The following is a 25,698-nucleotide window of genomic DNA, read 5'->3' on the forward strand; positions in this document are numbered from 1 at the left end:
GACTCTCTGTCAGACGAGCCTGAAAGGATAAGCGGAAAACGATCCGTTCATTACCTACATTTTTTTTTACGTTCATTGTGTAGCTCCTTCCTAGTTCACCCTTCTCTCTCTAGGAAGAAAAAAAGATTACTATTTTTGTCTTGTTGCTTTGGCAAAAAGGGAAAAAAATGATGCAAGTGGAAGAAAGGCACTACTACTAAAGTGTGTGTGTTCATATGTGTGTGTGTGGGTGGATATCTGGCCTCTTTCCCTGGCTTCTCTCCCTGCGCCCCATTCACAGCGATGTGGCTCCAGATAGAAACACATGAAAGGATGCTTTTACTACGAGCTACACACGCAGTTTAAAAGGAAAACTGAACGAAATACAAATCGGATTCTGATGCTGCTGGACTTTGATTTAGGCAGAGAGTATGTTCCGGCTGTGTGAAACGAACGCAGCATTGAGCCCGAACACCTGGGGCCATGATCGCTGCGTCTGCCGTCACTGCTTATGTAATGAGTTTGGTTTCTCTTCTCTGTGCCGGTGCACCTCGCCGCGTTGACGTTTGTGAGCATGGGCCATCTGTGAGCGAAGAACCTCACTTTGCTTTCCTGAAATGTCGCCTTTACCAGATAAAGACTACTAATACTGTTTATGTTGCACAGACACTCTGAACCAGTGTTCAGAAGTTGGCTTTCAGATTCTATGGTAGAGTATCAGGACCGTAGTGAGAAGAACTAAAAAATACAAAATTATGAGAACAAACTCGGAAATCACGAGAATGAAGTCATGACATTACAGGTATAAGTTCATAGTATTACTAGAAAAAAAAAGTCATACAAGAATAAAGTCATGATATGAGAATAAAGTAGAAATAATAGGAGAATTAAAGTTGCAATATGAGAATAAAGTAATAATATAAGAATAAAGTTATGATTTTACGACAATAAGGTCATAATAACGAGCATAAGTTCATAGTATTACAAGAATAAAGTCGTAATATGAGAATAAAGTCATAATAGTTTCAGAAGTCATAAAATTATGAGTGTAAAGTTGAAATGATGAGAATAAAGTCGTAATATGAGAATGAAGTTAAGAAAATTATGAGAATAGTCATAATATTACGAGAATAACGTCATGCTGTTACGAGAAAGTCAGTATTTTGAGAATAAAGTCAATATATTATGAGAAAATTGTCATAGAATGACTATTCATGTACGACTTTATCCTCACAATATTATGACTTTATTCTCAATTTTTTAATTTATTATTTGTGAGTATCTGGCCCTAATACTGTGTCGTAAATGTATTTTATTTTATCTGGCGATTCCAGTCCTGACCAAACCCTCCCTTTACTGGACGGCCGTCCTCACTTTAGTGGCTGAAGTCAGTTTGAATTAGTGAGAGGTTAAAAACACGAGTGATAATACTATGAGAAACGCAGCGCTACGCACGGCTGTGGCCATCAGTAGACAGAGAGCCACCTGCCTGAGGGTGGGCTGGCTCCAGAAATGAAGGACGGGCTGGACGCAAAGGGTCAGAGGGAGGAGGAGAAGCCATCTGCAGGATGAGAGGAAAAGCCTGCGAGTTGGCATAATCCACTCTTAAGTGTGAGTGGAGGGGAGGCAGAGCTTATAACTAGTCATAATCCCCCTCGCACTGTTGTCCTCCATCAGCATGATTGGACTCTGACATGGAGCCCATATCACTGCGGGAATGTTCATGACCCGACGAGCTTTATCCTGGTTCTCAGCTTCATCTGGGAATTTTATGAATTTACAGGACTCAAAACTTTTTGACTTTTGGGATCTAAATCTGAGTTCCTAAAACATAAATAAATAAATACACTCCTAATCTACGATAATACTAGAAGATTGTAAGCTTAGTTTGACTTTAGGGGAGCTAAATATGCTAATTTCTAGAGAGACTTTCACTCAAGTTCTGAGTATTATGTCATGATTTACAGTTCAAAAGTTCACAAGTTATTTTAGGCTCTCTGCCAAGTGAAAGATGTCTTGAGAGAACCCTGTAGAGCTACCCCTTCATTTAAAATGAACGGGAGAGCTGATGAAATGACACAACTAAACCCTATCATGAAGCAGCGTATGACATAGAAGTAGAGCAAGAACCCCATATAGAGAGGTCAATTCCCAGCCTCGGTAGCTTTGTGACTTTTTCATAGCTAAGCTTCAAGTCTCCAAAGTAATCTGCGTGTAATTTACATAATTTATTCCTTTTGAGTTTGTTTTATTAACATGCTAATGAAGATGTTCCTGTGAAGCTCTGGTGCTGTATTCACAGAAACCTTGACTTATGGCTTTGTGATGAACAAGTCATAATCCCCCTGGCACCGTTGTCCCTTCATCAAGTGAAACTGGTTGTTCAGTTTCCATTCAGCAAATGTTGCTGAAGAATGATCAAATGCTTATATGTAGTACTGACAGAACTCGACTCAGCAATATCAGGAAGCAATAAACAATAGACACCACCCGGGATAACTGCAGTCTTAGCGCGATGCTCAGGAGGAGCGAAGACAATGTCAGTCGTACAGCGGGAAAGGTTGTCCCGTCAGATCGTCAGTTTCCGAAACCACACACACACGCACACAAAAAAAAAACCCTCATAAAAGTGCATAGGGATCAGCGCAGAGTAAAAAAAAATCTTGGGTGGTTCAAATGCCTCTGTCTGCTAAGACTGCGGGAGTGTTTTACGATTCCGTAATCGTACTCTCTGTCGCACAGTAAACTGCTCGGCAGGAAATGGTGTTCACATGGAGATGATTTTTTATGCGAGACCGAGCTGTTAAAGTTGAATCGGCACAACTAGCATGATTATCACTGTGTGCTGCACTGATGGGTGTGTGGTGGCCGCCGTAGTGGAGAAGAAACAAGGCTAGACGTTTAGCTAACTCCTTAAACTTGGAAATGATGGAATTTGTCACAAGAAATTTAGGCAACTGGGAGGTTCAACGACAAAATCTGAACTGTCAGGACAGTGTCCATGGCGTCCACATGACTAACAGAGTTTGCATGGTACTTCCAAGTATGTGGAAGCCTTTATTCTTTAGTTGTGAGCTCTGACAAACAAAGATCTCTTTGTATGTGGTAAGAAAATACACACATAAAACAGAAATGTACTACATTACTGGTTAGAGAATGAAACCATACAGTACTTTGTAAAATGGGTGAGCATGAGAGTTATGGAGCCTAATAATGGTATCTTTTCATTTGAGTGACCTATTTCTGTCCCGAGAGACTTTAAAAAAAAAAAAAGAAAAAAAAAAGCTCAATTTAAAGCAAAGGTAATTTAATCACAAAGTCTTAATTCATCCAAGAAACAGCTTAAAGTCTTTTTTGGGAATACCTTTTTTGTAATGATTGTGGATTCTCTCCTTTCGGATTAAGCTTAGAGTATCGGAAAACCAAATCCTTTTTTCCCCCCATCGTTGCTGATCCTAATGGGTGTGTGGATGATAGAAAGCAAAGTCCCATCCGATGCGTGAGAGCGATCACCCTCACCCACTCGGTACCCAGAAGAGACCACCATAGATGCGGCGTACCCACGCAGACGATGGTCTGCCCTACGTACATGGAAGGAAAGGAGGGCTTGAAAGGAAGCACTTTACATCTGATGTGGTTGAAGAGCGGTTAGTGGAGGACCAAATCTGGAGATCAATGAAAAGTCCGTAGCTCTAGCATGTCAAAGACGTGAGAAGGACCTACTGGCCCGCAAAGAAGTGCTAAAAGCTGCCGTCAAGGTTGCAGAAGGTGTGAAACGTCCCACTCTCGATTCTACTACTCACTTTCACACTACTGTGAGGATTCAAATGCTACCAAAGAACAAAAGAGTGTTATTTAGCGACAAATGAAAGCGTTTACAGCCTATAAAAAGTTTATTTTTCTTTCATGCACATGTAAATTCTGGCTAGTTTAATCACAGATGGCTGTTCTAATTTTAGCTTCACGTCAGAGGGCAGATGTCTGCTGAAAAGGACTATCTGCAGTGAAGACAGTTGGATTTAAATGCCTGCCATGAAATTAAACGATCTAAGAATCTCCCAAAAAGGAAAAAAAACAGTGTGGGTTAGTAAAAAGGGAAGGCGGCTGCCAACTGTATGCTGCATATGGTGATGGGGAAGCAGCAGCAAACACAGTCGCGTCGTTTTTCCTCTGAGCAGCATTAATGAATCAGCTACTGGAGTCACAATCATCCAGACGCGCAGCATGAAATCGCAGCTCTAACACAGATTAAGTGTGAAGGGGGAAGTGTATTTCCAGCTTCTGCTCAAGCTGTCAGTCAAATCAAGAAAGACGAGATGAAATGCATTTTTTAAATCGGTGCAATGTCTCTATAATTAATGCGTTATGTAAGAGGATGCAAGCTAAATGCACCAATGTTGAATTTCAAGATCTTTCTATAAACCACCTCCACGGCATTTATACCGTAATAACTGCAAATTTAAAACACTGCATGATGTTGGGTGACATTATAGAATATTTTTATTTTTTTAATTTGCTGAGATCGGTTCAGCTTATATTGATTCATTGTAGCTTGTTGTAATTTAGCTTGGTTTAGCTTTTTGTAGCTTGTTTTACCACAAATACTGTAACGAGAATGATTGCCAGTGTTGGATTACAGATTTATTATATTGGATAATTCCGGTTTGCCTTTTTTATAAATATTCTTTTTGAAAAAGGGCTTACATTATATTAGTTTATTTCATCTCACCTTAGCTTAGCATAGCCTGTTTTATTTAATTTAGTACAAAAATTGGGAACAAACAAACTTCTTAATCTCGGATTACGTATTAAGAAAGATGACTCTAGCTACACATATTTTGTTGTATTCTCTTTTTATTTATTAAACAATTTGTTATCCTTATTTTAGGAAACACTCAATGAGAGTTAGCTGTTATTAGCTTAGCTTTGTTTACCATGTCTTATTTTGACAAAGACAAAATAAATTGGCCTGCAATTATTAGAAACTGCTTCAGTTTAGCTCACTAAAGCTTTAGAAAGTTGACTATTATTAAATGGATTATTGTTTTTCTCTTCTTTAACAAATTGTTTGATCACTTTTAGAAAGAGGTTAGCTCAGATTTATTTAGCATTGCATGACTTAGCCTAGCTTGGCTTAATGGAGAAACTTAATTATCATAATTTTAGAATTGGCTTAGCTGAATTTATTTAAGATCATCTTGGTTGAGTTTAGCTTGTTTAATATGGCACATGTTGTACATTGATAAATTATTTATTGTTTGATTATATAATTAGGAATTGTTAAAACTTACTTTATTAAGTTTAGTTCGCCTTAGTGCAACACAATTTAATTTGTATATAGGTGCGCTATGCTAAAGGCTCCATTCTGTTCTAATTCTCAAACTGAAATTTTCATCGTAGGTTAAATTAGCAGAGAATAAAAAACTTCTAATTTGCTTCAATAATAATAAAAACATCAGTTCACAAATGCCTCCATTTAACAATCTACCACTACATATTATGTCTCTTCAATCCTTACAAAAGCCTTTTTACAAAATCAGGTCATTAACACCTCTGTGTTAAACAAAGCTGTTAGCTGTAATGTTAGCCCCATATCTAGCATAAGTGGTATAAATCCTCTGACCTGTTTAGATCTTCTAAACATGTGGCACACAGCACTGCCATGTAATGTTGTCAGAAGACCTGGCAGATGGTGCATGGGATAGTTAGGAACTTAATGCCCACTATGTCCAAAGAAAAGGATTTTCTGATTATTAAACATTACAAAATTTGCGAACTTTCACTTACTATTTATGATCCCAGACATGAAGCCATTCTTCCATGAAAACAATGGATTAGCAAAGGATTCAAATCTCACAATAAATCTTGTTATACATTCAGAGCAGGAGATGCAGCCCTGAGTTGAAAGAAAAAGCTAATTGGATATGAATTCAGTAAAAACAAAAAAATTCTATGGTTATCTAATGCAAAGTAACACATTTTCTATTTACATATAATTGTGTTACACAGCATATTTGCTACATCAACACACACACATGGATCTTTTAGTTCCATCTTCAAAATTGGCCAAGGTTAGTTCTAGCAACACCACAAACCAAGAGGGAAAGATTAAGAACATTTTATTTTAGGCTTGACCAACAGCTCAATGTGACATCAATCAAAGGCCACTTAGAGCAAAGGTTTTACAATTTAACAGCTCCAATAGACAAGAGTTTGTTTCAGGAGAGGAACGGGACGATGAGCTGCCGCTCTCATCATAAATCACATTAATGCTAAAGAGAAGTCTTTGCTTTGCTTATTTATGGGGCTGACTTTCACTCCCGAAGCTCAACGTGGACAAAGACGACTGTTGTTTTTTTTTTTTTTTTTTTTTTTAATGCGTGTAGATCTTCTTTGTGCCCAAGGGGAAAAGGAGCCTCAGAGAAACACAGCTCTCATCGTCCTCCGGTTAAAAAAAAGTTCTTTGAATGCTGCATGACTGAAACCTCTTTGAAAAACATGCGCAAAGAAGTGTGTTTTCAACAGGCTGAGAGAGGGAAAAAAAACAAAAACAGCAGACCACCGTAACGTGTCGTGTTAAATGCTTGAGTAGAGCCGTTGTTGCTACATCCGCCTGTCTCCAGGGAGCACTTACAGAGCTGATAATACTTTTTACACACAACAAATCAAGTCCTTTATTTTTATTTACCATATGCAGGTGAAAAAAAAAAAAAGAAAATTCGCATATCAGATATTTATTAGTTTTTAAATATTCGGAGTTGCAAATAATTATTCTAGCTTGTCATTTCCAATGAAATGACATTGTGAGCTGCAAACCACAGACCTTTCTGCGACTGCGAGTTTGTGTTAGTTGTGCACGTGGCTTAAAATGATGTAGTGAATCAGTGTTTAAGAGAACAAACGTATGATACTTTGCTAAAAGTAGGAGGAGGTTTATTCGAGTCAATGAGACACATGAAGTTACTGCTGTGGATTAAAGAGTCTTTAAATTGTGTTAGTCAGCATGCGTAGGAGGACAGCTCGGTATTCGGAGAAGTTGGGGACCAAAACTGCTGGCCAATAGCTAAAAACTGCAAATACTTAAGACCCCTCCTCTAAAAATGCTTAGTTTTTTTTATTTTTCAAATAGTCAGTTATAAGGTTGACTTATTGGGGGTATGCCTAAAAAATTATTCAAATAAAAATCACAATTCTCTCTCACTAAAATTTATAATTCATATAAAATGTTCCACAATTGATTAAAAATAATAATAATATAAAAAGACTAATTTGCTAGCTGTTGGCCACCATTGTGTAACTAGGTGGAATGTCGTGACGTCAATGTAGAGCCCAAATATCTATAGACACCTTGCAACATGACATAACGAGCGCAACGTCCCGTCCATCAGCTGCCTACTGGAGAGGACAAAACTGCTAAAATGACAATGATTACCATTGGTTTTCGCTGTCAAGTTGTCAACATAACGCAATAAACCTTAAATGTACGCATGACATGCAAAAGAAACTAATTGCTACCAATTGTCAATACTACAACTAGATCACAAGGTCCAAGGGAATCAGAAAAATGTTTTAATTAAAAAAAAAAATAAAAAAACAGCAAGGGAGAGGAAAGCAGGTCAGCTATGCTAGCTTGACTTTGACAACCTTAAAATGTAGATGTGCTGCAGAATTCAATGTGTTCCATTAAGCCTGTAAACATAGCCAGCTGAATGTTTTGTTCTTTGCCTGTTTTTTTGGTGTCAAAACGTAATACACTAGTGGAGCTGTTGTCAGTCAGATGCTATCATAATGGGTTTGCATGTGGCAAAAGAAGAATATGAGTGGTTTTGAGTTGTTCAACATGTTTTTCTGCCTTCTTTTCCCTTTGATGTGGCGCACTGCACTAAATTAATAATTAAAATAAGTTTCATTTTAACGGAATTGTCCCGCCGCAGCAGCAGTAAAAGAATCGTCTTAAGGCCCTCTGGTGTTGTGTGAATGTGCAAATTTTCCAGATATAAACAATAACAAGGATTGTGTCTATAGGGTGGGTGTGGACAGAGCACACCCACCCTATATGTGTGGTAGAGTGATCTGCCACACATATTTCTGGTGTGGCAGGTCACTCTACCACACCAGAAATATTTGGGTACAAGAATGACCCCAACATAAATATATATGAGAATTTTAGAGCAAGCTGGCCATTTATGAATTCTTAAATTATGCAAAAAATCCCATCAGAGACAAGAAAATAAAATAAAAAAGTATTAAAACTAGTGTAGGAGAACAATGTGCTGGTTGATGCCGGTATGAAACAAAATGCGCGGAACAAAATGTCCAATGGCAGATGGCACTGCTTTGAACAGTACAACACCACTAGAACAATAGTATAAATGTTGAAGGAGCAAAGTCACTAAAATCTTTCCATTCCCGTGAATACCAAATGTTCATAACAAGACCTGAAGCATGTCGGTGCCAGACCTGCACAATCAGATTGCAATCGTGTGTGCAATATTGTAATCAGAAGGGACTACTTGGATGAGATAATTAGTGGAATATAATATTTCAAGCATCACACCCTCCAATGTCCTTTAATGTTAACAGGAGTATTTATTTAGGGCCAGATATGCTCAAATCCATGGAGAGCAGTGAGGAAATTGCAAAACTGAAAAGACAAATGTTTCTTGAAACTGGTTGATTATAATAGATATTATTATCACAAATAAACATTTTTTCTAAACAAACACTACCCAAGTTGGAAGGAAAGGTCCTGAGACACAAGGTTCTGGTCTGTCCTAACTTTGAAATTTAAATGGTTTTTGTGCAGAAACTATGTGAAATTGAGTACATTTGAAGTAGATTTAACGACAAAGCTGTTCAATGGCACTTTCCTGTTGAATGAACACAACCACCTGGTAATTTAAAAAGCCAAGCATGTCAGTTTGTGCCTTTTTGAGTATTTGAATGTGTAAGGGCACAGAGACTCTCTAAAATCCCCGCTTACATAAGATTGCTGGCTTCCGCCATCATCCACGAGTCATCTTCGTTTCCCGCTCTACACAGGTTCGTATCGTCATGGAACGGGAAACATAAACAACTCTGCACGAAGGCGAACCCGCACCTTTTCCAGCTGACCCGCATATGAGATAGCAGGTGTGAATAAGCCGTTATCAGCTTTCCTGTGCAGGCGAACTATTCTGGTCCAATCCCAGAAGCGCACCTTTGGCCAGATGAATTAGCGAGGGGGCAACCAGTCCAACCCATACAGAGTTTATGAAGACATACACAACAATTCAGCCTCTATGTTGGTGAACTGATAAGCACATTTGTTACTGCATCACATGAGCTCAAAGGTGCAGACCTCCAGGATTTATCATTAGGATTTTCCCCTGTCAGAGCATATGATCTGCCAGGCTGTGATTCAGCCTTATTGCAGCGGCGAGTGCTGGCGGCACAGCTGTGGGAAAATAATAATAATAATAATAAAAAGAAAAAAAACTTTTCCTTCTCGGCAATGTCTGAACTTTGCCTCGTTGCCACTGTTCCATCCCCTGGAAGAGAGTGGCCTTACGTAACCCGAACATCTGTCCTATTTTGAATTTTGCATAAAGGCTTCTGTCGGTGATTCGATTGACGCCTGAGAGGTGTGCAGGGGACAAATTTAGATTTGTGTCCATGGAAACAGGGAGGGAAAGGGGATGGCTTACACACATCGGTGGGCTACATGACTAAAAAAAAAAAGGCATGGATCAGCTGATGTAATCACATCTCAGACGTGCTGCAGGCCAACCCGATAAGCCACTGTCTGCGAAGACTCGCACGCACATGACGCGAGACCAAAACAGCGTGGAGAGCCGCGCTCACTCTAACGCCTGGCTGTCCTTTTTGCTGTCCACCTCTCTGCTTCGTGGATGCGGCTCCTTTGTTCGGCGAGGCGAGGGGGGCTGACGTCAGATCGCCTCCTTTGTTTCAGAACGCCTCAGCTGCATTGTTCGCACGAGGCATGAAATTCTGCAACCTGCCCCCTCCCGTTTCCAGGAGCAACAATGAGGTAGATGACAAGATTTTTCAGTTGTTGAATAAAAAAACAAAACAAATAAAAAAACAAAAAACAAAGAGCAATGGGAGTAATTAGCAACAAACAGAGATGTCACCCATCTCTCACGGCAACTGTCAGGAGGAAGTGCTTTTGCTTTGAATCCTAGCAGATAAACAACGAGCCTCTTCGGCTGCTTTAGGAGCAACACGGTGATTTGAAGCAGCAAGGCAGATAAATAAACAAAAGGTGCTGCTGGTGGGTTGCTGACATTGCCACAACTCACAATAACTGCTTTAAAAAAGAAAAATGTTAAAGGTCCTCAGCTTTAGGCTCGCTTTGGGGTTTTCTTGGCCAATACTGATTCTTTTTACTAAATACAATAAAAACACAAAAGAGAAAACAATAGACTGATGTAGGGATGAAAAGAATGAACTGACTTAATTAATTGTTGGTTTATTTGGTTTATTTGATTGCACCAGCTGAAAATGTAACAAATGTTGCAATTTTGTTCCCCAATCAACCAAATCCACTCAAAGAGGAAACACCCAAAGAGGACTTTGTAGTGTTACAGTGTAATACAAGTGTTGAGTTAGAGCAAATGTCAAATGTGTACAATGCCCTCTACGTTTATCGGCACCTTCATAAAATCATGTAAAAAGCCGTAAAATCACCTTCATCTATTATTCTAGCAGCATAAATAACATTTTAAAGTACATCAACTACCATATTCATTAATCATAATCAGTAGTTTATCACTAAATGTCTCCTGCTTCTCAGTATAGATTAGGAATATAGTGGCTCTATCCTGACATCTGGAGATGCACCTGACGGAGCACTTCCTGTGCTGTCCTTTCATGCGATCTGCCGTTCAGTCAGGAAGGAGGCGGCTCAGAGCGCTAAAGCTATTCTGACTGAGGCTCTCATTGAGCTGAAGAGAGCAGGGCCGAGGAACCTTGGCAGGAAGGAAGCAGTTGTCTGAATTCAACGGGGAAAAAAAAAAAAAAAAACAAAAACACGCAACTGGGCAATGGCCTTAACATTGATGAGGGCCCCTGTTGGATAAATGGCTGATTCAGTGAGCGTCGGCCTTTAGTGAGGGGCTAAACGTCTCTGCCGACACCTGTTGGGCTCCACAGAGAAGCCTTTCACTGAGGACAGGTGCCTCGGCAGCGAGCCGCCTGCTTTTCCCAGAGCTTCCTGCCCCAGCTGCCCTGCTGTCAGACACACATTCCTCACGTGCCTTCCTGCCACCTTAGGAACTGAACAAGAGTCACAGGATGACTTCCTGACACACACGTTGGGGGTTAAATGTTGCATAACCTTCCATGAGTAACAGTTGCATCTCTGTTATGAGTTGGATTCTTGAGAAGCTAAGGATCAAGGAACCTGTTGCTTCATCAGGGTCATTTCTCAAAAGTTTATTTATAGTCGGAGAAACGGAAGAAGAAAACCGCTTTCGTGTCAGGTCTTGTTGAATACATAGTTTACGAAGTATGAAGGAGTCGGTGGGGAATAAAGTGAGAAGAAAAAAAATCTCAGATAAAAAGGTTTAAGAAATAATTTAAAAATTTGATTTAGGTTGAACAAAACACAATTTAAAACTTTGTACTGAAAATATGCTTGTTTTAACACATTTTAAGGCCTGATATTAACATGATTTAACTTTTATTAATGACATTTCAAAACCGGTACTAAGAAAACTAAAGGAGGGTCACCCATCACTCCTATTTAAGTAACTGTTTTAAACTACGATTGCCATAAAATGAACTGCTAAGTTAACTGTTGTAAAAAAAAAAGAAAAAAAAAAGCCATAAAGGTATGTTAATTTGATTTAAAATCTGGATGTAAATACCATTAAACCATTTTTTTCCATTTAAAGTTATGAAACATTCAACTTTCAACTAGAGAAATCTTTTGTTCCATCAATTATAAATTACTTGACTTAATCAACTAATAAGCCCACAGAGTTCGCCTAAAGGCGTCTGACTGCAATGTCCTCTTGAAACGTACACGTTTAAAACCTGAAATCAGAAAGCAGAAGTAATTTGTGTGGGAGGTCCAGCACGTGCGTGTCCGTATGCATGTGCAGTGACTCTGGTCGGTGACCTGTAAACAACAAACGCGGTCTAAAGGGAGGAGTAGAGGAAAGCAGAGATAAAGCGCCACGAAACATCTAAAAACAACCGCAGCTCCGGACGCAAGCCTCGACTCGCACTCCGTGCAATGGGAAACAGGCAGGGAGCATGTGCGCCTCAACAAAACACACCTCTCTATCTAGGCTGCCTCGTCACATAGCGTGCATACCCGAGCATGTGGAAGCAGCCAGCCACGCCGCTCGGCAGATCTGGGCCAGCTGGCAGCGGTCCAGCAGCGGGGCTGGGCCGAGCCGAGGCTCTTCGTCCCAGCATGATCGCTGAGCGTAGGGGAAGGTAGTTCAGCACATAGCTGGAAGGTTTCAAGCCTTTGTTTTTAACCAAAAAGGCAGCAATATTCATTTTAAAAGGAGGTTTTATAGAAAAGGGCAAGTCGAGACATGTCCAGACTAGACTGCTACTTTTACTGGGGAGATGCTGTTCACTTTGGGGGGAGCAATCTACAGCCAGCAAGGAACGTTTCAAGTAACCAAAAGACTTTTCTACTCCTTGATGAAGGTTACTTAATATTTAAAGAGACCAGAGGGACTAGAATATCAGTAAAAGGTGCATGCTGGAAAATGTTTGGTGGGGAAAAAACAGAAGGAAATGTCTGACTTTACCCCCAAAACCAGACAGTAAGACACATACTACCCTTAGGTCTCATCCACATGTAGCCGGGTCTTTATAAAAAATAAACATGTCTGTCATATCATTTAAAAAATAACATCGTACATGGGGTCGGATTCAGAAATGTTTTCACCCACGTGAACCTGCACACATCCGCCCCTCTGCGTTTTTTTTAAACATGCCAAACCCAAAGGGGGCAGTGCAGCGCAAAGCTGAAACCTATGTCGGCCAATCAGATTGCTTCAAAACGATCACAACTTGCTGTTAGGAATTACACATGGCTACAGGAGGTTCATTTATGTGAACCAATATAAAGGTTTTAACTACTTTTACATAGCTTGTTAGAATAAAAAATTGTTAAAACACAAGACAATTGGGAATCATGTCAAAGCAAGTTGATGGATATATCTGAACATAAATCTCTGTTTTCAATGTCCACATGCAGACACAAATACTGAGTTTTCTTAGATTTTCACTATAGTTGGATATTTTTTTTTTTTTTTAGAAATAATTGTTTTTAGTTAAACATGTTCATTTTTAGGCCAAAACGCATTTGAAAAACTTTCTCCCAGATTTCTGGCTACATGTGAACTAGGCCGGAGTCTTAGTACATTTTTATAATCTATTATCTACTTTTTTTTTTATCCAGAAATCGGGAAAAGATTTGTTAGTGACAAAATTCTACTCAAGATAATTTTCATTGGGGTACAGTTTGTAATTCTGCTAGCACCAATCCAGTCAAGTTGATGCCGAAGCTTCAAGCTAACGGCTAGCCGAAGCAGGTGATGGACTGAAGCAGAAAAACTACTTTTCCATCAAAAGGTTACTCTAGAAACACTTGTTCTACATCTTTTAGCAACAAAGTTCTGTTCTCACTACCTGTTTCACAGGGAGCCTCACTGGTGTTGCACAGGCTCATAGTTGGATTTCCAAAGAAAAATAATTGGCATTCTCTGCAACCAGTGCAAACATTTAGCCAGTTTATGCTTTGGTTGCTGCCGGCCTCGAACCAACTTTGACATCTGTGACCAATTAATTTGGATTTAAGCCAAAAAATGATGCCATGAGAAATTGGAGGAATCTTTTCAACCATGACAAAAATTTACAATTATACCTTTAAGTTTGAGATGGATCAATCTGCGAAAACTACACAGAAACAGTAAGCAGTATAAAAATGCTTTTCAGTGTAGGCTTTAAAGTAAGTCTTCCTGGGGAATTTTTGTTTTCTTTACCTTCAGTATTAATAAAGTACTATTAAATTTTATAGAATTTACACCAGGTAAAGCTAAAAACGAAAAACTTAACCAATAAATATGCTCAAGAAAAACAAGATACTTTGAACTGCCTCCTAATTACACAGCACAGCAAACTTTATGGGGATAAATCAGAAAACATCCGGAGAACTGGCTCAACCCGTCAGATGTGTTTAGTATCAAATGATAAAAACTAAACGAACTAAAAATAGCCCGACTCGTCTTCTTCCGTCAGCTTTTCATTGTATTTAATGTGAAACAAATCTATGTCATCAAGGTGTAAAGACTGACTCACATTCTTCCTGTAAACCACTAACTGCCTTCATTATGCCTACTTACCACAAACGGCAGAGGATGCAAGTATTTCCATGCAGACTCCGGAGCCGACAGTGGCTCTTCAAACTTTCCAAAGTGGCTCTTGATAACTTTGGCTAACGATAATAAAAAACTAACTAATGTTTTTAAATGTAGATATAATAACCAATGCAGCTTTCAGGAGCTTCTCAATCAGTAATTGGACTGAATTTTTACAACAGAATGTCGCTAAAATTAACAGCAATATTTTTTAGATCGACTTCTCTTGCCACTGGGTTGGAAAATGTGTTTTTTTTTACACACACACACACACACACACACACACACACACACACACACACACACACACACACACACACACACACACACACACATATATATATATATATATATATATTGTTTTTTTCCCCCCAGAAATATCAACATCCTGCAAAAGAAAATACGTAGGTTTTAAATTAATATTTTAAAACCATAAATTAGTAGCAAAATGGTGCTCCTTTTAAAACTGACAACAGAATCCCCATGGTAGATATTTAGTAAAAATTATAGGCAATCTTTTTTTTTTCCACTCCAAGAACTAACGCACCATTTGTGGCTCTAAATGAGTCTTATTTGGCTGAACCGAGGGGAAAAACGGTTCTTTGGACTGTCAAGGTTCACACAGAGCAAAATAAGAGTCTGACACAAAGGTTTTGTCAATTTTGCATGTGGCTGCTCTCATTCGTTCACATCCAAAGCAGAAGTGGGCTGGCACTGGCCATCTTTCCTGTGTTCGGAGTGTCTCCGCAGCTGTGTGAAATATTTGGGGTTGTTTTCTCTCATCAATGCAGCTGCATCTTTAAAGCCTCTCTGCTTCCTCTCAGGAGACAATCATCTAATCCCAAAGCTGGCCGGTTTACATCCGTCAGTCTCTGGAGTATATGTCGATGAGTCCAGAAAGGCCTTAGCAAGTTTTACATCGAAGACCTTTAAAACCTATGCAAGCTACAAGCATTAAAACACACAAATTCAACAGCTACAGTTACAAAACACAGAAATAATTATTTACATGAGGTTTGAAAACATTTCAGCATATGCAGATACGTTACGTTTTAGACCTATGTTGGAAAATCTTGACATATTCCAGGCTTTTAAGGCATATCGTTGAGATGAGTTAGTTCTGCAAAAACCAAGTTTTTATCCCAGAAAAAGCTGGTAAGAGTTTGCTTATGAGAAATGGAGAGGCATGGAAACAAAAGGTCACATTGAGCACAACGGTTCAGATAGGAAAACTGACAAGAAAAAAAACTACATTTTAAACAAGATGCTGCAGTTTCAAACTGCAGGTTCAGTTTCTCAAACTAAACATGGATAACTGGGATAAACATCCACTTCCTAACTCCACAAAACCCTGTAACCTGGAGGTGTTTCCGATTGTTTCTCTGGACTTTCTCTCAAAACAAACGGACTATTTTGGCTCCAAGTTGTATATTAAAGAACTTCATAGAAAAAGAGATGATAGCAGTGAAAACATGATGACATTAGTCACTCCAAATCCAACCCTTAAAGCTGAAATTGACCAAACTTTCATGCTATTTGGCTGCAGTTCAGAAAGTAAACATCAACGGAACATTGCAGAGCGAAGTCCTTTCAGTCTACCGACATCATAGAAGCGTTCCCCTTTTTAACTTTACAGGTAAATTAAGGCTTCTTGAAGAAAAAGACGCCCATTTATCTTAAACCCTCTTTTCCTCAAATAAGCACCACTCTGTTCCCAAACCTCTCTGATCTCTGCATGCGTCTGTCGCTGCATTGACCGTGCTGAGATATACTGGGTCACTTCCAGCTCTGTCGCCCCAATGTGCAGATCGGAGGCCCAAAAAGCCTCTCTGTGACAGAGAAGGACAGAGCTTTCCGGATCTGGATGTGGGATGCCCGAGGACACCTGCGGAGGCTCTGTGCGTCTCTGTGAGGACAGGGAAGGATGAGAAGGCGGTCTTTCATCAGCCCTCCTTGGCGCTGCCGCCATTTAGACACAGATACCCACTGAGATTCAAAGGCCCAGCTGCCTCGAAGTGGCAGACGTCTACACAACACCGGGTGCTGATGAAACACAAACTCCATTCAGGCACTTCGAGAAACGGCCAAACAACGTTTCTGCACAGCACTTTGGTGTGTGGAAGAAGAGCTGTCGTCTCCTTATTTGGTTCGAGGTTTTATTCAGCAAATTTGGACTCGTGCTGGATTTTCATGTGGTTAATTTTGATTTAATAGTCATAAACAAATAGTCACACCCCCCACCAATAGTTGGCTTAATGCCTTTTAGAAAGTAGCACCTCAACAGCAAGCGTCTTGGAGCTGTAAATGAGCTTCTGGAGAAGTTGTGACTCGATTTGTGAGGGGGATTTATAGAAACTGGTTGGTTTCCTTGTCCAAGAACGGCTTCCAGGTGCAGTTCATTTGTACTTAATCAGGTTAAGGTCCAGGACGTTTATCCAAGCCTTCAAAACCGGTTATGATAAATCACTGTCTTGTTGAAACACTCAGCTGAAACGATTAATCAGATTAATCATGATTAATTGTGATTAATCGATTATTGAAATAATCTGCACCAATTTAGTAAGCGATTAATTATTAACAGAGCTTAAATGCAAAATGTATATGCAATATATAAATTTTTGTCTGAATTATGTTCTGATTGTCTTGTTCTTTCAGCAGTTTTTTTTGAGTCCGTATACGCTTAAGTTCCGATTATTAATCTGTTAATCCAAGAAGTAGTGAACATATCAGTCCTATAAGTCAAACAAAAAGGGTTGGGCTATTCACATGTTAGGTGTTTTTTAGTTGCCGATGCATCCTTTTCTACAAATGATCAAGTATTCACTAAATGAATGCCATGTTACTACATTTTTAGCAATAAAATGTTTATTTTGTTATTTTAAAAAAAGGTGGTAAATTATTTCTTAGCATCTTTTTAAGCATGTCTAATGTTGTACAAGTGGCTACATGAAAAATGTGCCAATTTTTCAAGCAGAGTGGTGGCGGCATCATGCTGTGGCACTATTTTGCTGTCGGTGTTCCTGAAACTCAGTGTTGCTCCAGCTGGATGGAGCACAGAAAGAAGGCAAAAACTAAATTCTGCAGTTTCACCTTGAATAAACTAAGATCGATATAAAGACAGAGACAAAAACATAAATATAAAGACAAAAAGACAGATATGACAGAAAAATAGAAATTCAGAAAGATATACAGACAGAACAGAAATATTGACATATAGAAATACACGTAGACAGAGAGAAAGACAAACGGATGTAGAAAGAGAGATAAAGACAGATAGAATGACAGAAAGATAGAAAGATGGATTGACAGAGAGATAACTGCTATCTGTAATTTTGACACAGCGGGAGGTTACATAAAATCCAAAATTGAAATGAATTAACCTAATTCATGTTTTCAAGTGGATTATATTAATTACTTGTAATAAATATCATTCATTCTGTTGAAATCTGTATGCAAACTTCTGATCAGAACTGTTGTAACTCTGGCAGTGTCAGCCTGGAGCTCATTTTATGCTGTTTAAGAGAGTTTGAACAAACTAAAATAAAATGTCATCTAAACAAAACCAGTTTGTCCATTTCATTTATTGTACAAATACTGAAATATAGAGGCAGAAGAGGGAAAGAACAAGCAGTTTTTCCATCCATGTACCTCTAACACCAGAACATGGAAGCAGCATGAGTGATGGATACAAACGTTGCACCGCACATAAGAGCCGCTGCGAAGTTAAAACATGAAACTGAATCTTCCATTTATTCCAAGTCAAAGGGCGATTGAGGCATAAGAAAAGTTCGTAGTGTCTCAGTGCAGAGAAAGTCAGCAGTAGCTGAGCGACCCAATCTTGTCTCCCATCCAGGCCTTCGTACCCACAGCGGGCACCGCTGTCACACCGCGTCTCTGTTGAACCCAGCGTACATGGCCCAGAGCTAAAACAAAGGCCCGCCCCTGACGAGCGCTGAAGCATGTGACTCATATTTGATCGTGGAGAGAGTCGAAGCTGGGAGGCAGATCCGCTCTTACCCTACGACTCTCCCTGGGAGCGGGGGCAGCCTGCAGGACTGCTGCTGCTGCACATTCCTCTCCGCTCTGCTCCAGGAGGAAATGCAGTCCATTAGCATCACATGCTAACGGAGGCGCGCGGATTCGGAGAAGGCAGAACCACTCACGTGTTGTCTCCCGAGTCCAATCAAACTAAACATTAGCTAAAAGGAAAAAAAAGTTATTCTTTAGAATTTTGAAGCTGAAACTAAGTTGAAAAGACATTATTTTTAAGTGATGCGAGTTTTGGAATGTCCGCCAAACTACAGGGACTTTGTGTCGTGTAATAAACTGATTGAGAGCTAAAGCAAATAAAGCTCTTTAACCTTTTCACATTCTGGCAAATATAAACCATAAATTTTAGATTTTTTTAAAATGATTTTCTGAGACAGACCAAGATAAAAGTAGTGTATAATTATGAAATGGCAAGAAGGATGCAGGCATTTCAATTTTTTTTTTTTAACAAGCTCTTTGGCCCTGCTGAAGAAAAACGCAAATTCCCAAGTGTAAGATTGTAACATGGAAGAAATGTTAAAAAGGTTTATGAAAACAAGTGCACAAATCAGTTGTACGTGTGAAAGTTTCCTGACTGGGTTGGCAAGCCTGGACTGGCTGTGACACAACCTTTAATAATTAGTGGGAAAGAGGTTCAACTCGTGCTTGCACAATGGGCACGGCATTAGCCAACTACTGTCTGTCATTCTCAATAAACCTGAACTCCACTCACAATGGGCGCTCCCCGGCTCAATGGCCTCAACCAGCACACTTCGTTAATTAAAGAGGTGAAAACGAAGGCGGCTGAGTGGACCTGTCAGCGCCCACGAGTCTGCTGCCGTTATTGATGTTTATTTGCTTTTAATATGTTGGCAAAGTGAACCAGGAAATACATTGTTAAAGCGAAAAGTGACCTGTGACAGTTTGACCACTTGTTATTTTCTGGTTTGTCCAGATATCTTAAAGCAACTATTACTGATTTTTTTTATTGATATTTTCAACCTATTTATTGCTGCTAAATGACAGTGGAAAACAAGACTTTAAGTTGTGGTCAGAGACTTTCAAGCCGTCTTCCGTTCTGTCATACACCAATATTTTCTGTTCATAATAAATTCTCACTCCATGTATAATAGACATCTACATGACGTCTGTCATAGAACATGTTGGAAACCTTTAGGAAGTTTGAATTCAGGTAAGGATCTATTTTTCTATAATAAGCACAAAGAGGCTATTGTTTTTGTGATGCTGACATTGCTAAGCTAGTCTGACTATTGCCTTTCTATGCAATTCCGTTGGATTCTCATCTCCCTTTACTGGGATTTCTCCCATTGAGCTTTAGTTCCCTGGTGAACATAAGGAGAAGTTTCAACTTTCGGTGCCGTTAGCTAGCTAATCGTTACACATGTCATGATCAAAACATTAGCAATGAGATCAACTTTAAAACTTCATCGGATTCCATGCCTCTAGGAATCGATCGTTTCTCTATGGCCGAGGGTCTAGACCCTCTGTAAGAAGCCAAACATAGGTTTTTACCAGGCCAGTGCTAAGATGTGAAGGACAGTTTAAAATGTCAACTCTGCAATTATACTGTGACTACCTTCTTTACATGCATCGTGGGAAACTGAACTACATGAATACAAGACTACTTCACACACTATTGGCTGCCATTTACAAAGCAGCCAAAGAAGTTAAGACAGATGGTAGACATTAACTTCTGCAGTATTGCTAGGATGATTTCCACCTTGTGTATTAATACATATTAAAACATATTTGGTGTTTGAACTATTAAAATAGGCAGTTATGGGTGTCTTTAGAGAGGGTCTTATGTATTTGAAGATTTCCAGTTTTTGTGAGTGGTTGTGCTCCCCAACAAGAATACCACAGCTGCACTAGGTACTAGTAGGAGTTTACCCAATTTTGCTGCTCAAAGACTGTTCTAGTCGGAAGTGAGGTCAAGATAGAGTTTTGGGTGTTACACACATCTCACCAAATCATTGCTTCTTTAGGTCGTGCCATCCTCTGTTGCGACACCACACAGCAGCACAACTTCTATATAATAAAACTTTGCAAAGTTATGAAACTGTAATTTTAGTCAGCGCGTGGGAGGAGAAAATGGACCGTAGTCCGGAGGAGGAGGCGCATGGAGGCGGGCAGGATGATGCAGACAAAGCGTCGGGCAAAACTCATTGATCAGAAAAAAAAAAAGCAAAAGAAAACTCTTCCTCCCTCGCTCTCGCTTGTTCTTCCACTTCTGCTTCACGATGCTGCTGTTTAATAAACCAGAGGAGGCTTCCTGATGACTCAAAAACCACTGCAGACTGGGAACTCACGACTGGATAATGTATTCACAGTGTCACTCCACCGGCAGATGCACTTGCTCAGAATTATCACCAAATATAATCTTCCTGCTTTCCTTAAAATACAGTGGGGAGTTTAAGAAAAGTTCTGTTTGCTGATAAGCTTTTTTTCTTCATGTTGCATCAATTCAAAACTGAAGACATTAAGATATTCAGCTTTCAACAAGTTGAAATAACACTGCAGATCATTTGCAGGGTTCCTAATCAAAATACTCTCTCAATAATTTTCCAGACTCAAATATTCAGATTTTTCTGCCAAGTATTTAGCCAATTAGTAGATTATAAACTAAAAAGTATTTAAAAAATAGAAAAAGAAAACAAGAATTACAAATAAAATGTCAAATTTAACATCTATCAGTTCTGCAAACATCTTGTTTATGTTTTCTGTGCTAATCCTTCTAATCTATCACTGACAGTCAGGTATGAGTCAGCACAGGTGAGGTCCATGTCTCAGTTGCTGGTATTTCCCGATATAGTGTCCACAACTTATCGTTTTGTTTTAAGTGAACGAGCTTCCTAAAGTGGAATTCAAAGTTAAAGTAATTAACTGAATCAGGACATAGCAATTTGTTAGCATTTTATTTCAGACAAGATTTTCTGTTTATAAAATGATTCAAATTATGCCGTCTGCACATCTATACATGACTCATTCAATAAAAATAACTTTTAGACGCTTAAAGTTCAACTCTACGATGAAGACTTAATAAAGACTTTGTTATTAAGACTTGGTTATTCGAGTGGATGCTAATGACGTTAATAAGTTGTTCGATGCCCGTGGTTCGTTCAGGCTGCAAAAGAGTGAGAGAGAGCAAGACTTATTTTGAGTTTTCTATCTGTATTTGTTATGGAGCTTGTTAAATTAAGAATACATTTTCATATGTCAAAGTTAAGGTCAGGTTCAACATTTTCAAAATTATCCAAAGCAGTGACAACTATTTTAGCAATGCTAGCTGAATTAGCCCCGTATTCTAGAACTGTCTTAAGAATGCATGTTCAAAGTCTTTGGTTATGACTCGGATTAGACTAGAGGTTTTCACTACAACACTACAAAACCTGTCAAACTTTGTAATCACTCTTTGTAATTTTACAAAGAAAATTACAAAGAAAATTGAAGTCAAGTTTTGTTTTAGAGCAGCTGTTCTCTCGCAACCGCAAACTTCTGCTTTTCCTGAGGAAAGAACCCTAAATGTTCTCGTGTCAGCCAAATCTGTATCTACAGGTCAAAGCCTGAGCCGCAAAACTCAAACTCAAAAATTTGGTTTCTGGGAAAAGAAGATTTGACTCTAACCACAACAAAGTTGTGCTTTTCCAAGAGTTTTTAAGAGACCGAACCGAGCCTTCATGCAAGGAGACAGGGGGGGGGGGGCGGAAATAAGCCTTTAAACCCTCCATAAAGACAACAAGAAGTCACATGTGCTCCTTCTATAGCAGAGATGTGCTGACAGACCGATGTGGCGGATTAATGTGAAAAGGGACACATGTGAACTATACGGCTCTAGTTCTAGGTATAATGCGAATCTCCTTTAAGTGTAGAGAGATAATTATTGAGGGTGCCATTTTAAAACTGTTAAAACAAAGGCTGTCTTTGTAGAAGTCTTAACACAGACTTCAGTGTGGAGCAGATTAGGAGGGTGAGGAGGTCTCTTGTAGTCATGACCCCAAAGTGAAAGGTCCCCTCAGAGTGGCCCCCTCTGACTCCCCCCTCCTGAGGAGAAAAGATCTTGTCTAATTTCAGACACAGGGACTACTAACTGAGCCATCCTTTGCAAGGGATGAGGACACAGGGGCCTCTGCAGGACACAAGCACCACAACAAGAGAGCTGCAAACTCCAGAATCATCTCAACCTACAGATTATATTGGGAGATATAAAAAACCCGACCAGCAGCAGCGCACAGTAACTCAGGAAAATAGCTTAATTCCAGCTATTTTGCACATGTGGGGAAAAAAAAATCAATAAAAAAATCAATAAATAAAGTGAAATTACAGTCGGTTGCTTGCTCACCAGGCCTCGGGTTGTCCAGTTGCTTTGTGCAGAAGCACAAAAGACTGACTAACTATAAAAATAGGTGTGCAGGACACACCTTCACGAGCCTTTATTTACCGAGGCTCGCGCCAAACAGAAGCAGGGTACAATATCACCTGCAGACAACTGGAGATATATATATATATATATATATATATATATATATATATATATATATATATATATATATATATATATATACGCTATATACACACACGGAGACCCTACCTGAGGAATTCTTGCAGACAGGTGTCACAGAACCGGTGTCCACAGGTGGACACTTGGACGGGCTCCCGCATCGCCTTGCTGCAGAGCGGACACTGGAAGCGTCTCTTCGGCTTCTCCAGGAACTTGTAGTCGAAGCCGGGCATGTCTGCGGGGCTCGCGGTCGCTTTTTCTCCCTCTCTCGGGGCCTTCGGGTTACAAAAAAAAATGGTACAGCTGATGCCCTCTTGTTTTGTTTTTCCCTTCTGGGAGCAGGGAGCTGTTTGGGGGGACGTTTAAGCCGAAGAGCAGCTCACGTCAAAGCTACGGAGCTCTCGTCCTCCGCCGCCGCTCTTTGCCGATAGAGGACAGCCGCAGTCGCAGGAACGATACCTCCCCTCCGCTGGGTTTGTTTTGACCGGCTGGGCCGCTCTCTTGACTGCGCTGCGTGCAGGACTGACACACTGAACACAATGCATTACCCTCACCGTGTGTTTAGGTGCACACGCAGCTCCTCCTTCCCCTCTTCCTCCTCCTCCTCCGAGCGGGAGGAGTCGCCTTGTACCTCCGTTGCCTCTCCTCCGGGATCTTTAATTAGACTTTTTTTGCTCATATTCACCCTACGAACAGTGTCATATACGCTCACCTGTGAGAAAACGTAGCAAAAAAAAAAAAAAACCCAGATGAGACATAATAAATAAAAAGCCATGTTTTGACTCAAATACGTTCATGCAGACGTTAAAGAGGGACAACTACGCCCTCTAGTGACGGATAAATGCACAAACTAAATATTAATCTTTGTGATTTCTGTTAAAATCCAGCACCTGTGCGCTTTAAATCCCCTCCAGCTGACATTGCTACAGCTGATTTAAAAGACAAACACCGCAGATGTGAGGTGGAGGAACAGGGGCAGACCAGCGCTCAACCCCACACATCTGGATCTTCTTTTACCTGCTGCATTGGCTCCGGATTACATCACCATTACATCACCGGGACAAGGACAACAATGGCAGCGGGGCCATGTCCTCAGAAAAAGAAGGTGTCTCCGAGGAAGAACATGAGCCTGGCAGCTGGGAGAAAGAATTCATATCGGTCAAAAACACACACCTCAAGCTTAGGATCAGTAAATTAAAATTTTGTGGTATTTTTTCCGATGCGTTACAAAAGTATTCATACGACTTTAACTTTTTCACCTTTGTCGTATTAGGACCACACATTTAGACGTACTTGATTGTAACTTCATAATTTTCAAATACTTGAATATTTGTTGTATTGTAAAAAATAAATAAATAACTCTAAAATAACCAATCACATAATTTGGGCGTATGAGTTTTATGTAAAGTACAATGTTTGTGAAGCACAAATTCATCTAAACAACAGCAAAAAAGATAAGGATATTAGGAGCCCCACAAAAAATGGAACTATCCCTGATAGTCTTCAGCTGATGGAAAGAGTGATGGAGCTAATTACTGGGTAATAGTGTAAGAAAACCTGTTATAGGAACCAAAGAGCTCTGAAAGCAGAGCAGAGTACAATGACCCTAAACATGCAGCCAGAGCTACAATGAAAGAATTTAAATCTAAGAATGCTAACATGTTCTGAAGTCCAGACCTAAATCCAACTGGAAATCTGAAGAGGTGAAGAATCAATGTTTGCAAATATCGTTCATCCAGTCTGACTGAGTTTTAACTACTTTATGGGGTAAAGCAGGAAAAATGTTTGAGATGTTTCACCATTCCCATCATGGGAGAAGATATGAAGGTGGTTGAGGAGTATAAGTCAGGTTTACTTGTACAGCATATATTCAGCAACAAGGCAGTTCAGAGTACTTTATGTCATACAGTCATCAATTATGAAACAAGCAATACACATTACATTTTGTCAAAGGTCATAATTAAAATCATGAACATTGATCAATGTTTCAGTTATTATCAGTTGGACTTTTAGCCTTGACTTAAAGGAACTCGGTGTTTCAGTTGTTTTGTAGGTTTCTGGAAGTTTGTTCCAGATTTGTGGTGCATAAAAGCTGAATGTTGCTTCTCCATTGTTTGGAGGTATCAACCTTCCAGACCACTCAAATCTGGAAGGTTGACACCACAACAGCGGGTTTTTGATGTATTGTGGTGCTAAATCCTTAAACGATTTATAAACTAACAACAGTATTTTAAAGTCTACTCTCTGAGCTCCAGAGATCCAGTGGAAGAATCTGAGGTGATGTTCTATGTCTTCCTGGTTTTAGTGAAAATGTCAGCAGCAGCGTTCTGGATCAGCTACAGCTTGATTTTTTTGGGCAGACCTGTGAAGACACTGTTGCAGAAAATCAATATGAATGGATGAGTTTCTCTAGATCTCGCTGAGACTTTAGTCCTTTAATCTTGGAAATGCTTTTCAGGTGATGGAAGGCCAACTTTGTAACTGTTCTTATGTGACTCTGAATGTTCAGGTCAGAGTACATTAATACACCCAGATTTAGGGCCTGATTGTTGGTTTCTAGTTGTAATAACTGAAGATGACTAGATTGTTCCTCTTCAGGGAATAACTTAATTTCTATTTCTGTCCAGCTAGAGAAAGTTATGGCACATCCACAAATCGATTTGTTCTAAGCATCTTCATTCTTCATATCCGCCAAAATACAGACAGGAGATTCTTCTTCCCATCAGCCAACAACTTTGGACGATATGAGTTACAGTTTTGAACTACTTTTGTTGTTAAAATTAC

The 25,698-nt window shown here is 39.6% G+C and overlaps 1 protein-coding gene across 1 annotated transcript in view; it reads right to left on the bottom strand.

Annotated features, from left to right (window-relative positions):
- The window catches only part of traf4a (tnf receptor-associated factor 4a), a 45,157-nt gene extending 21,067 nt beyond the window's left edge, over window positions 1–24,090 (bottom strand). The window contains exons 1-2 of the mRNA XM_015011234.2: window positions 23,298–24,090; window positions 23,005–23,189 (exon numbers count right to left, since the gene is read on the bottom strand). Of these exons, the coding sequence (XP_014866720.2) occupies window positions 23,005–23,189; window positions 23,298–23,459 (347 nt within the window). The 5' untranslated portion in view covers window positions 23,460–24,090. The remainder of the gene's footprint in view (window positions 1–23,004; window positions 23,190–23,297) is intronic.
- Window positions 24,091–25,698: the final 1,608 nt, after the last annotated feature.

The sequence above is a fragment of the Poecilia mexicana genome, unplaced genomic scaffold (assembly GCF_051168715.1).
Source record: "Poecilia mexicana isolate PSO_F unplaced genomic scaffold, ASM5116871v1 scaffold_13, whole genome shotgun sequence".
Classification (NCBI taxonomy): Eukaryota; Metazoa; Chordata; class Actinopteri; order Cyprinodontiformes; family Poeciliidae; genus Poecilia; species Poecilia mexicana.